This window comes from Cryptosporidium sp. chipmunk genotype I, assembly GCF_004936735.1.
Source record: "Cryptosporidium sp. chipmunk genotype I strain 37763 chromosome Unknown contig_81, whole genome shotgun sequence".
In the NCBI taxonomy this organism is placed as follows: domain Eukaryota; phylum Apicomplexa; class Conoidasida; order Eucoccidiorida; family Cryptosporidiidae; genus Cryptosporidium; species Cryptosporidium sp. chipmunk genotype I.
In genome coordinates, this window is record NW_027125599.1 from 1 (window position 1) to 13,846 (window position 13,846).

The following is a 13,846-nucleotide window of genomic DNA, read 5'->3' on the forward strand; positions in this document are numbered from 1 at the left end:
TATATATATATTTCCTTCCTTGAAATTGCCCACAATTATCTCCAATTTCTATCTTTGGAAATTTAATGTTAAGTTAGAAAGGCCTACTCACTTTTTTTAAATATTATTTATTATTTTCTCCTCCTTTCCTCCTTCACAAAATTAAAATTTTAGCTAGTATTTTTCTTCCCCTTGAAAATGCCTTTATTCCTATTCTAACTATTGCCACCGGTATACTGACCACATGCAAAACTTTATTTTTACATGCACTGGGCGCCAGCTATGTGCCGCCGAAATGCATGCAAATATTTGTAGTAAGTGGCAAATTTATGCAAGGTGAAAAAAAAATTTGTGGTGTGGCGCCAATATGAATCTCAAAAAAAATTAGCATCTAAAATAAGAAGGGGGCGTGAGCGCAGAGAGATGGTCAAGGAACGATAATAGTTGAAAGGCTGTTTGAGTAATGAAAGTAATAGTCGAGGGTAGAAAAAAAATTAAAAAATTTATAGAAACAATTATTAATTATATAATTAGGGTTGTTCAAATACTATTTAAAGAACTACCTCATTCTCCCCTTAATATAAAAATATCAACATAAAATCAATTCATTGATTTGTAATTGATTCCGATTTAATTAAGTAATATATACGTTCTCCTTTAATGTTCAATTCATTAAAAAAAATAATTTTTTTCCAAAAATGCATTTTTTAAATATTTTAGTTTGTTTGAATTAGAATACAATGCAAAAATGCATGGAATTTGCATGCAGAGCGCAATTGTGGCATTTTCCATTTTAGGGAAATTAAAAATTGAAAGTTTGCTTTCAAAAATTTTAAATATTCCTGTTAAATAAATTAAAAAATTAATTAGTTAGTGTTTAGTAATAATCAAAGTGTAGAAAAGCATCATGCCTTTTTGCTGATAAAATAGCAATTTCTCTTCTGAGAAATAAGTGGAAAAGCTTGTTGTGGTAATATGTATGAAGAATTGAGTTGATTGAGGAAGAAATACTCTTGGTAATCAGGTTGGTGAGCAGAATAAAAATAAGTATTAAGGTAATTAAGGCCAAAAGAGATATAACAAATGTAAGCAAAGTAAAGAATAACTGAGATCGAATAATTAATTGCATCTGTCCCTTCACAATGAAGAAATGAAGAGTAAAGAAAACCAGGAAGAAGAAATAGGCTGATTTAAAGTATTTATTGTAAAGAGTGAGCTGAAGAAAGCCATTGTTTCTTGAAATAATGTAATTCCAAATTGTTATAAAAAACGTAAGCTCTCTTAATATCAAAGTCTCATTAATATTGGTAAGCTTACGTTTCTTTCTGCGTTTTAAAAGATTATTAATTATATATAAAAAAATACGAAATCTTTGAATAATTATTACCCACAAAAACCCAAGAGGATTAAGAAATGTCCATACGAGAAGAGCAAAATGTGAGACCAATATTACTTCAAAAAATACGGTAATTACAGTAAACTCAGAAAATCTCTTCCATTTTTCTGGGTATTGAAGAAAATTATAGTATAAATTTCTCTTATCAAAATAAGAGAGCGAATAAAATGAAAGAGTAATAAACATGCAAATTAACCACTGAATTACATACCAAATTCTACAGTCATCTGGCCTGATAAACTCAGCTTGGCAAATTGAAAGAATGTGGCGTTCAATTGTGGAATTCTGTAAGTAAAGACTCTGAATTCGACTTGGAATATTACTTAAAACTTGAGAACATTCACCTGGAGTTGTATTATTTTGAAAACTTACAGGACTATTATTTGAATTGGTTATTTGTGAGCCTGAGTTATTGCTATTATTTTTATGGCATATTCCCAAGCTTCCGCACAGATTACTATTCGATGCAATTCCTATATTATTTGTATTGAAAAGAAAGTACTCATCTGAGAAAACCATGCAAGAGTTAATTGCTTCAAATGGATTTTGAGAAATCATTGTATTGCTATTTGGAAAGTTACTATTCGAAGCAAGATCAATATCGTAAATCGCATTAATATTATTGCTTTGTCCAAAGTTTTGTGACTGAAGTAGCCCAGAATGTTTAGAGCTAATCCAAATTGAGTAATATTCATGAAAAACATCCTTCAAGATCCAATACTTATGAGATGGAAGTTTTTTGTACCAGAACTCTTCATTAATTATTTCAATATTTTTGTGGTCGGACTCTTCGTTTTCATCATTCTTGTTTATTGGACTACATGATTGAAGAGGAGAGTGGCTGACCTGAGAATGAATTAGCCGAGAAGCTGGAGTAAGTAGAGAATCAGCATACTTATCCAGAATGCGTACAATTTTATCATCATAAATAGGTGAGACATTCGAAGAATACTGATTGCCATTCTTTGTTGAGAATTCTAACTGGTTCTCAGGAATAACCTCATGATGAAGTTCGAACGCTCCGCCTTGATACTCGTAATCCGCGTTCACTGAGGCAAGTAGGTTAACACTAGATGGAACAAAAAGATGGAACAGTCGGTCTCTCTCGTGAATTGAAATACTTGCAAGCGATAAAGAAGCATTTGAGATGGATGAGAGCAGAGAAAGGTAAATTGAAACAATCAATAAATCAACGCTCTTGCAGGAAATAATCCAGTACATTGATATGGTTAAAATTACTAAACGGATGAGCCCAAAAATAATGAAAGTGTTGGTTTTTCTCTGAATCCCTGTGGTTTTGGAGTTTAAGAGTTTTCTGATTCTAAAGAAAATATCTTCAAAAGCATCGTATCCAATAAAGGTACATTTCAGTCCAAAGATCAGTGCTTTCAAGTATGATTTAGATTTTATTGGAAGGTTATTAGCAAGTATGAATGTCGGAGAAATCTGCTTTTTTGTGCTTAGAAAGGATGAAAGTCCTATCATGCAAAGAGCATATTTAGATAATAACCAGTTAAACAGTAACTTAAAAGGAGCCAATATAAATGATCCTTTGTTCTTTCCCATTGAGCTTCGACTTTGGCTACAGCTTCGCTCAATTCCACTCGTAATATTGTCTCTATAACGACGAGTGCGACTATGCTCATTAATTGTACCGCTTTTACAACTATTACTGGCGTTACTAACACTACAAATATTGGAATTATCGTTGATATAGCAGTTCTGGCCCTTCTTTCTTTTGTAAGAGTTTGTGGCTTCTTCTAGTGAAGAATTAAGAGAACTTATGGATTCATCATCTCTGGAAGAATTAAATAAGCCATCAATAACTTCGTCTTGTTGATAACCAATTATGGAACCCTCAACTGAGTTATGGCAAGATCTAAGGGAATCATCGGTGTTAGCTCTATTCATATTGTTTCTAAGGTACCTTTTCTTATAAGATGAAGGACTATCACTTACAATTAATACTGTTAATAGAACCATAATAGCGAGAACAAGAGTTATCACAATGATTGCAATAATCTTATTATCAATTGACCTGTTAGACTTGAAAGAAGGATGGTTTATTATAGCTTCTGAAATAATATTCCTCTTTACAACAAAGTTGTAAAACGGCTTGGTATCCTCGCTGATCTGGTGCTTTCTTAGTACAAACTTCGAGAGTAATGGAGAGAATCCTAGGGTTTGAAGAGCAAATAATGATAGAGGTTGAGGTATTTTAGCAGACTCTGGCACTACTGATCTCAAAAGGAAGTCCATAGTTCTACTAAGATGCTTTTCCGTAATAATACCATTCGAAAGCAGATCTATACTTTCCCAGGTTGAAAGCAAAAGCAAATCCACAAACCTTGGAGTACTTACATCACATGTATAATTCATCAGAGACCTTGTAGAAAACTCAAGAGGCGAAATGTCATCGTTGTTTCTTGTGTTATATACCTGGTTTGGAAAGGGAAGAGGAAATGATTCATCATAAATACTCTCTTTCTTCAAATTATTTCTGGGATTTTTGTTATAAAGATTATAAGTGCGATAATTCAAAGTCATTTGGGATTCCAAGTTATTTTTTTGAGTATCCATTTTAAGCTTTGAATTAAACAGTCTCTTATTGGAGTAGGAAAGCTTTGGTAAAAAGACTGTAATTACGTATTGCAAGAGTTTGATAGCAATCGCCTCTTCAGATTGCTTACAATAGTCAAGCTCAAGCAAGACATCATTAAAGGCTTTTGGTCTATTTTGTAAAAGAGTGAAAAGAGCAAGGTCTACGCCTTTTTGAAAGATAGAGTTGGAGTCAGCTGGCTGATACTGTTTCAGAGCAAGTTTTAGTGCACCGTGATATGCTTTTATACAAAGATTTTTGTATTTGGAAAGGCTCTTGGTTGCAGTTTGTTCAATACATTGGTTGAATAAGTTTGTGAGAAATATCGTCAATAAGTTATTTCCTCGAAGGATGCTAATACTAAGGGAATTGGATTCCTCTAAAGAGCTTGTCTCACCGATTACCAACAGAGGGTAAATGAATGGATTAAGCATACTTTTTCCGGAAAATTCTCCCAGATCTTCAGTTTTTAACCTGAGATCTCTTTTAAAGACCATACAAACAATCTTTGACGTTAAAAGTAAAACAGATTGCTCAAATTGGTCCTTTTCTTTATTGATTTGGTCTTGGGAGATTTGAAGTTGGTTATTAAAATTACTATTTATCAGAGTAAAAATAATGGTTTTAATCATTTCACTAAACCTGTTCATTAGCTCACTCTTCTTGACTAGAATTAACATTTGGGTAATGCTCTGGAAATTGGAATTTGAATTATACATTGGTAGACCAAAAAGAACCCTTGTGAGAGTTTCAATACTTCTATTAGAGTACAGTGCCTGAATCAAAAAAGATCTGTTAGAATATGGATCAAGCATAAACAAAAGAGCAAATATATTCATCAATACAATATTTGGAGTATTCTTAGCCTTAAAGGAGGTTGCTTTGAACATTAAATCCATAAATCTTCTTCTAAAGGAGAAGCCGTATGGCTGTTCTTCACTATATAAGTGGGTAATTAGAAGCTCAATTGGCATAATCTGATTGTTACCAGTTTTATGGGGATTACATGTATGTCCTTCTGGTAAGTTTCTTGCTTGAAGGTAGAATTCCAACAATCTGAAGATTAATTTGGGATAATGGAGTTTGCATGCCCACCAGAGAATAGTTAGACCATTTTGATCAGAAGCAGAGCATATAACTACATTCTCGAGCGATATCTCAATCTCAAGTAATTCCAGGAGTATTTGTTCTCTGATGTAGTACTTAATTCCCAACAAAAGTCTTCTAGCAGCTGAATGATGGTATTCTGGAACATCCTTCCGTATATTAAACTCTTCAAGTGAGTATCTTTTTGAACTAATCAGTATTGGAAGGATATCAATTCTATTTTCAAGAACCGCCAAGGTAACTGGATCAAATCCAGCGTAATTTCTGATCCAAGGAAAAGCTCCAAAAGACAACAGAGCACTAACAGCTTCCTTGAAATTCACCATTAGTGCGTGGATGAGTGGAGTATTCCCTAAAATATCTCTAAAATTGGGATTTGCTCCTTTTTCTAGCAGATAATTTACCAATCCTATATCAAGCTGGCTTATTGCATAAAATAGGGGAGTTCTACCATCAGAGTCTGTACAGTCTAATTGAGATCTCCCTTTTTCTATTAATAGTCTAACAACTTCTTTGTGTTGGTTCTTGCAGGCTAGAAGAAGCGGAGTGAAGCCATATTCACTATAAACATCAGCAGAAGCTCCTAAAGAAAGAAGGTGAGATACAAAAAAATATCCAATTTCTCCAGAAATCTTGCATGCAGCAGTCAAAGCAGTTTCAGAGTGCTTACTTTTTCCAAATTTATACCCAATTTTTGATAGAAAGCTGGAAATGTTGATAAATCTCCCAATATCCCGTGCAATGATTGATTCCAAGAGCTGTACTGGAGCAGATAAACGGTCCCCAGAATACCTAGTGAGAACAGATTTGGAGTTTTCCATGCTTTCCTCAAACTTGGACCGGCTATTCATTGAGTAGTAGTCAGATTCTGTCACTTTACTACTTTCGGAAATCTTATATCCATATTTTCTTTTCGCCTTTGGACTAATTATTTCATCTGCAAATATTACTAATATAATGGTTAAAGTAAATCCAAGGATCTTCGGAATTCTGGAATGAAGATTAATGCGATTGTTCATTATTGCAAGTGAGAGAAAAGCAATAAAAAACTTGAATATGAATTTGAATTTTTTGGATATAGGTCAAAAATTAATAAAGTTAATGCTCAATTAAATTATAGCGTAGATACATTTGTAATTTAAATGTTAAATATAAAATATAAGCTAATTAATTAGTTCAAGTATAAATATTTACATCATGCATGCACCAGAAATATTTGAAGATTCATCATAAGACTTACAGTAAATCCAGTCTTTCAGCGATGATAACCAGCACTGCTATATATTAATTATTGGCAGTTTTAAATGTTTAAGGGTGATTTTGAAACTTGGGAGTTCAATTGAGAAATTTCATTTACTTTTTTCAAAATACAAGTATTAAATATGGTGAATAGAATTATAATATATCCAGTAATATTGAGATCGGTCTCTAAAATGTAAGTTTTAATGTTGATAATGCAAATAACGATATTATGTATATGTATATTTATATGTATAATATATAAATATATGAATAAAAGTAACTTCAAAAAGTAAGCTAATTATCTGCCAAGCAAGAAATTAATTACGTGATTACTATATATAAATGTAACTATAGTAATATAAATTTGTATATTTATATAAATAAATAATATATAAATATGAATATATAAATATATATATATATACATATATATTTATATATATATATATATATATATATATATTCAAATATAAATATGTACTCATTTATTATTTATTTATATATATTTTTATTCATAATTAAATGATTTAATAAAGGAGAAATGTGGGTACTGTTAAATGACAGAGCGCGCCAAAATTTGACGGGAAAACACACAAAATTTAGACGAAAATGCATGCAGAATTGAAAAAAATATGGGTACCGAATAAAAAAAAAATTATAAATTATTTAAGTCTTTATAAAAAAAACTAATTGAGATGTTTAATTAATTAAAGTTAACATTGATTAACAATACAAGCACGAGAATTGAGCCAAAAAGTAAGGGTAGCTTTACTGGCGTATTTAGAATATAAAATGGGGAAGTAAGAAATGGTAGTAGTCTCATCGTTGTTTCAACTGAATTCAGAAGATTTGAGCATATTGGAAGAATATCATAAACATCGGGTACCCACTGCCAAAATTCAACAGTTAAATTGTGAATTTCAACCATAATATGCATTATATATATCAATGACGCGGCGAGAAGCAGTGTGGAGATTGGAACAACATTCCATAGTCTTACGGTTTTTATTGGCAGAGAATTAATTTCAACGTAGTAGTAAACCAGTGCAAAGGAAATGGTTACAATTGCGAGGATGTCTCTGAAAAAGTCAATAGGTTTCCAAAAGTACTTACATATTCTATGGGAAGTTCTTCTTGAGTCTGCCCAAATAAAGAAAGGATATATCTGTGCTTCAAGGACTTGGTAGTATGATGTTTCTGAATTATTCTCAATCTTGTAAGGATTAACCTTGGAATAATTAATTTCAAGGTGCTCAAAGTCTTGGTACTGAATTTCTGTCGAGTAATGATTCAATTTGAGAAAATTACTCAGTCTAATTTCTGGACTCTGACTATTAATGGAATTCCTTGGAGTTGTTGAGTTTGAGGGTTGAAGTAAGCCTAAGGTATTTTGAGGTGGACTTAATGAAAAACTATCAGGGCTTTGAGTTGCCTTATTGTTCACTATCTGATTACATGAATTTGATATTTCCAAAGATCCAGTGTATGTAATTTCACCCACGCTTTGCAGTCTAATATTGGGGTTGCTTTGAGTTTTAAGTGAGTTGTTAGAAGAGTCCTTGGCCAAATATACACTTGGTGAATTATTTCCATTTGAACTTATTATTGAGTTCTTATCATCAATTATCAAAGACTTATTGGCGTTGGATTTTTTGTCCCCGGACTGTAGTTTTTCTCCTGAAATTATAGGAGTGCCTACTGAATTGGCTCTGCTTACTTCTTTAGATGAGTAGGATTGGGAAATTAAAAGTTTGCTATTTTTAGCATTTGGAAGTAGGATGCTAATTGGAGTTGAAAGAGCAGAATTAAAAACGCTTGAAAGAGAGTGGAAGTGATACAAAGCAAGAATTACTGATAAAATTGGGGAGGAAATCATTGAAAGTAATTGCCAATAGTATATAAATGCCGTAAAATGGAGAAATGAGACGGTTAGTGGGTAGAATCTTGTAAGTTGGAAAAGATGAGGATATTGAAATTGGTAAAGCTTTCTACATGAGTTTATATTTCCGAAAATAAATGTTAAATCTGCAGAGCTATATCTCCAGTCTCTTGAAATTGAAAACTCTGGGCTAGTATAACAATTAAAAGGTAACTTCATGGTGATTAAGAATGAGAATATGAGACAAATAATTTGGATAATGAATAGTAAACGGTAACATTTGAAAGTTTTTTCCACGTTATTATAACAAAATTTTGAAATTTCCAATAATCCAATTTCTGGAATCTCTGTATAAGTGTTTTCTGGAGAAAGATCATTTTTTGAAGCTTTAAGCTTTTTGATTTGCTTTGAAGATATCTCACTTTTATCAATATTCTGAGAAAATGTGGCATTCCTAAGGTTACTGTGAAGATAAATCGCTCTCTTTGCTATTCTAATCACTTGAGCATTTGTTTGCTCATAAAGAATCATAATTTCTGGTAATAATAAGCTATTGTTGTACTTAAAACAAGAATTCAGCTGGCTATACATATTCTCATCAATTCTGAATCCATGGAGGGTATAAATGATTATTGCAATACAAGTAAGTAATATAAAGCATACAATCTCTTCGTAAATTTGGAAAACCACAATCCATGTAAAGAAAGTCAAAATTGAAATCAACTTGATCAAATTAAACGCTTTTGAGAATTTGATAATGAATGAAATAAGTGAATACTGAAATGATTCATAGAGGTTTTCGTGAGTATTTGTATACTTTTTCACAGGGAATTTCGAAACTTTATTAATCAGAAAACAAGCTTTAATGGAATTCAAAAGTCCTGCCTTAACATTATTCTTTGAAGGAAACGGAATATTGAGCATGAAAACCAGGCCAAAATCCATAGTGAAATTGCATCCCAAGTCAGATAATGGTATTTCTTGGTTTAGTTTACTTGAATACTTTATCAATTTCTTGTTAACTGAATTACATATCGAATGAAGACTTAAATTTGAATTGCAGTATATAGAAAAAAGCATCAAAACTGTAATGAAACAAAGGAATACAAATACTAAATCAGATTCCGTTAGTTTCTTTTCCCATGGAAGATTGGATATTTCCCTCAATTTCTCTATTAAGCTTAGCTTTATTGGGCAACCCTCATTCATTCTACTTGTACTGAAGCTCTCATTAAGCTCTATTTGGGCTTTCCAATTCCCATCACCATTCATATTCTCGTAATTATTCTTAAAGCTCCAAAACCAGTAATTTTCTCTCTCCAAAGTACCAAAGCCTTGTTCTTGAGACCTAACAAAATCCTTTTTTTCATCAATTCCCTCTGAAGAATACAAGTTGTCCTCATTCATAGTATCCTTCTCACTTGAAGAAGAATTCATCTCCCAGTACCCGCTTTTGGAATAATAATGCCTGACATTTCCACTTTGAGTACCGTAATATAAACAGTAACTTGGAAGACCTCCAAATAGTTCAAGAGTGCTTGAAGGCTTATATTCTATTAAAGCAAGCAAATTTAAACTTTCCATTAATTGCTCTGCAGAAAATAACTTTACAAACCTGGTAGACAATAATGCATGCAATACTGGCAAAGTGTCCCTCTGGCCTTTATATTTATACAAAATTGTGGCGGCCCTTTGTAAAGGGGAATATGCATGTGCATTAAATGGCGGGAAATCGCTCGGAAGAGCATCTAACAAAGCCAGAACGCGAATGGCGTCTGAGGGAGATTTATAACTAACTCTGGTGAGAATTTCACCGATAGTGTCTGGTCTGAGCTTGACTATTGAATAGATTGCATCGGTACTGGCTTCTCCAAATGGATACAAAAAATGGCTGGGGATGATACTCGGATGTGCATAAGATGAAGTTGGCAGTGAGGAAGGAGAGGTAGGGCCAGAATTGAAGCCTAAGAGATCCGAGGAGGCTGATTGGGAAGGTAAAAAGGAGCTTGATCGTTGTTGGTGCGGTGGAAGAGACGAATGTTCTAGCATTTGGGGAGTTTCATTCAGGTACGATTTTCTGTTAAAAAATTCTCGAAAAGGATCTTGCGAGCCTCCTGAGCCGGACAAAGGACTCTCAAATTCTCCAATCTGTTGATCATAAGTGTTTAGATTGCCTTTACCTTTCAAGTTCCACCTCCTGTTAAAGCGAGAATACGAATGGGGGTTGTCATTGAATTCTTTTCCAACTGCATTTTGCAAGTTCATCATTCCATTGAACTTGTAGCTTCCAAAATCACCATTGTTGTTTCTGTTGAAAGTTTTGTCATCAAAGTCACAGTTTTTTGTAAATTTTAATGAGTCTCCATGGGCTTTGCCGTCTTTAATGCTTGAGTTAAGGTAAGGGGGATCTTTGCTAATAGATCTTTTCATAAAATCTCCAGTTTTGGAGAGAAAATTCATATTCAAAGGCGAAGAATTATTAGAGCTATATCTGAAGTGACTCTGAAAGTTGTCAGAATCAAGCCCAACAGCGTACTCTATCAACTTTCTAATGTTTTCAATGGAATTATGTGAAGGACCTCTTCCAAGAATAATTTTTGCAATGCTTTCAGGGCTATTATCAACTTGGACGTAATTAATAGAGAAAATTGACCTAAGTTTCGGAGGAAGGATGACCAAAGGAAGGTCTTCAGGAGGAATAGTATTAGATGGAGTGATATTTTGAAGCTCTTCGTTTTGAAGAAGAAAGTTTATATTTGTCCTCCATTTATTATCAAAGAAATTCCTCAGCCCAGTACCACTACTTACAAAAAATCCCTTTGGTTCCCTGAGAAGGCTCCTTTCACTCTGGTCTGATATATCTCTTATCAGGTTTTTCTTCTTAAGCTTGAGAGAAAGCGCAATATCATCATTATAATAATTACCAAATAAATTCCCATCTTGATGGTCAAAGTGGAAGAAGTGGTTCTCATGAAGCTGTAACATGGATGATATATCCACATTTTTTACATTCTTTAAAATATGAACAGAATTACTCACTCTTCTTCTCCATGTTGAAGTGCTACCCATTGTCTCCTCGGAGTACTTTACAGCTATTTCCAGCAGATAGTAAATGATTTTTGTGGATAGCTTCCTCCTTATTGCATAGTATATTGGTTCAGTCATGCTGGAGCCATTTGACCAAATATTAATGAAAGAATATGAAATATCAAACTTTTCTTTCAAGGTATGGATTGTATTCTTTAATGCCCTTAGAGGTTGTTTTGATTTGGTCAGAATCTGTAAAATTAGAGGAGAATTGGTTTGTGGGTCTCTAAATTGAAGCATATCAATAATTAGCTTCTTTGGTATTCTCAAAGCCTTTCTTATAATTAGATTCAATGGATAAATACCATACTTATCATCTCTATGGGGATTACAATTCTGATAGCCCAACCATCTATTACGTATTGCTCTACTGTAAAAGTCGAGTATTATTTGTACTTGTTTAATATTACCATAATAAGCAGACCACCAGAGAGCTCCTCTTCCATCTTCATCAGTCACCTGACAAATCATTGCTACCTTCTTCTTGCTCTCCATTTTGAGCAATCTATTCAATATCGGATCTGAGATTCGGATCTTAACAATGTCAAGAACATGTCTTGCCTCTTTTTCATAATCCTTTAGCTGTTTGAAGAAGTAATCACGGTTTAATTGTTTCTTAAAGGTTTTGCCTATAAGCTTAAGTTCAGACTTATCTTGGAAAGTTGCGTATTCTAATATAATGGATCCAATGTCATTATCAGAAGTGTTAATATCATAATTAACGTGATTTACAATCCTTTCAATCATTTTACCATCATTTTCCTGAATTGCAAGGTCCATTACATCTAGGCCAGAAATAGGTGAAATTCTCAAGGGATCTCCTCCATTATCCATAATCAAGCTAAGCATTGCTCCATTATGGTTTTCTAGAGCCATCATCAGGGGATTTAAACCAGTTCTGGGATCCCACATGTTAATGCAGGCTCCATTTGAAATCAAGATCTCAGCCATTTCAAGGTCATTATTCTCGACTGCATAGAACAACGAAGTGTGGTTATAGTTGTCAACCAAATTTACGAGATTTTTCTGATCGCATCCTAGCTGATGGCTCAAGGATGCTGGAGAATGAGTCTTAGTCTGTTTGAGTTGATCTTGGGAATGATTATGTTTAGAGTGATCATGGGCTCGGTGAATATACGTGGGAGAATCATCATTTTGAAGATTATTCAGAAAATCAAGATCTATGTCGTCTTGCTTATTAGAGAAAGTGGAATATATAGTTGACCTTGAGGAGTTAAGGTAGTTCAAGGAGGATGAGGGAGAAGAAGGCAAGGCTGAGGAATTTGAGAATTCGAGAAAAGGTGAAGTGCCATTGGTAAAGTTAGAAGATAAAATATTGGTGATATTAAAATCAGAGGAGGGGCAGGAGTTAATAGTTGTATGAAAATTAGGATCCAAACGTTCCAAAGCACTTTGGTCGCTTTTGGAGGTGTCCTTTGCCTTTGAAATTTCAGTCAGAATAAATTTGACAATTGAATGGTTGGATTTCCTTACAGCCAGAGTAAATAATTGAGGAAACTTTTCAAAAATGTGGATATCAAGACCATATTGAATAAGTTTCTTAAGAATATGCAAAGATCCACTCCTTTTGCGTCTTATGAGATTGTATAGTATATGGTATCCTCCTTCTGTATCCAAGACCTTATTTTTAATATTATTAAGTTTTTTGCAATAGATAAGATTTCTTTTTTTATATTCACTATTATAAGTGGTAATATTAAGCATAAGAGGCTCAATAATATCCAGGATAGCCTTTGAGCTCATATCAGTCTCAAGAAAGTCTGCAATCAGATACAATGGATGAATGTAATATGTGAGCTTTTCTTCTAATGGTACTTTTTGTACCGGTCTTTTATAATAAATTGGAACAATTGCGTTCTTTCGAACTCTAGCATTAAATGAAAAAAGCATGGATCCATCGTGGTTGATCGCAGAATAGAGCTTGTTGTCAGAGTTTTCCTCAGGATCGTTTTCAAAGTATACTAAACTCTCAAAGAAATCCTCAGTATCGTCAAGTTTTCCCGTTAATAACAGATTCTTTGTGACTTCAGGAAGCTCAATTAGTTCACTAATTAATTCAGGAAACATCTTTTCCTCGCCACCGAGAACTTTGTTATCTTTATAGAGTGTATCTTCAGACAATTGCTCTAATCCCGCTCTTTTATAGTAGTAATTATCATGAACATTCTTGCAATTAGCAATAGGTCCTCTAATTTCAGAACTTTTGACAAACTGGATATTTCGAAAAACTTGCCAAGAAATCAGTATTTGGAGGCAAAATAGAGCTATAATCTCAATTCTATTGAATGCATTATCTTTTAAAAAGACATTTTTAGTCTTATTTTGTGTTTTTTTCATTTTTTGATGAGTCTTTTGTTTTCCATCGAAACGAAATAACTTGAAAAAAAGCCACTATAATCTGGAGCAATTCAAAAGTTTCTTGAATGCAAACATAAAAACTATCCTTTTTCTATTACCAGCTTTTCTTCTACTAGTTCTTTTTTCTATTTTGTCATAAAATTTTTACATTAAAATTTGTTTTTAATTCATCAGGGTA

General features: G+C 33.1%; 2 protein-coding genes across 2 annotated transcripts; both read right to left on the reverse strand.

The window, feature by feature from the left end:
• Window positions 1–856: 856 nt before the first annotated feature.
• ELE39_003741 (Ank repeat with signal peptide) lies at window positions 857–6,100 on the reverse strand (the record flags this gene model as incomplete). The annotated part of the gene is made up of 1 exon (XM_067346768.1): window positions 857–6,100. One exon carries the CDS (start codon window positions 6,098–6,100, stop codon window positions 857–859), a length of 5,244 nt encoding a protein of 1,747 aa, XP_067201004.1.
• A 926-nt stretch (window positions 6,101–7,026) lies between these two features.
• ELE39_003742 (Ank) lies at window positions 7,027–13,647 on the reverse strand (the record flags this gene model as incomplete). The annotated part of the gene is made up of 1 exon (XM_067346769.1): window positions 7,027–13,647. The coding sequence occupies one exon, from the start codon at window positions 13,645–13,647 to the stop codon at window positions 7,027–7,029; it is 6,621 nt and encodes a 2,206-aa protein (XP_067201005.1).
• Window positions 13,648–13,846: the final 199 nt, after the last annotated feature.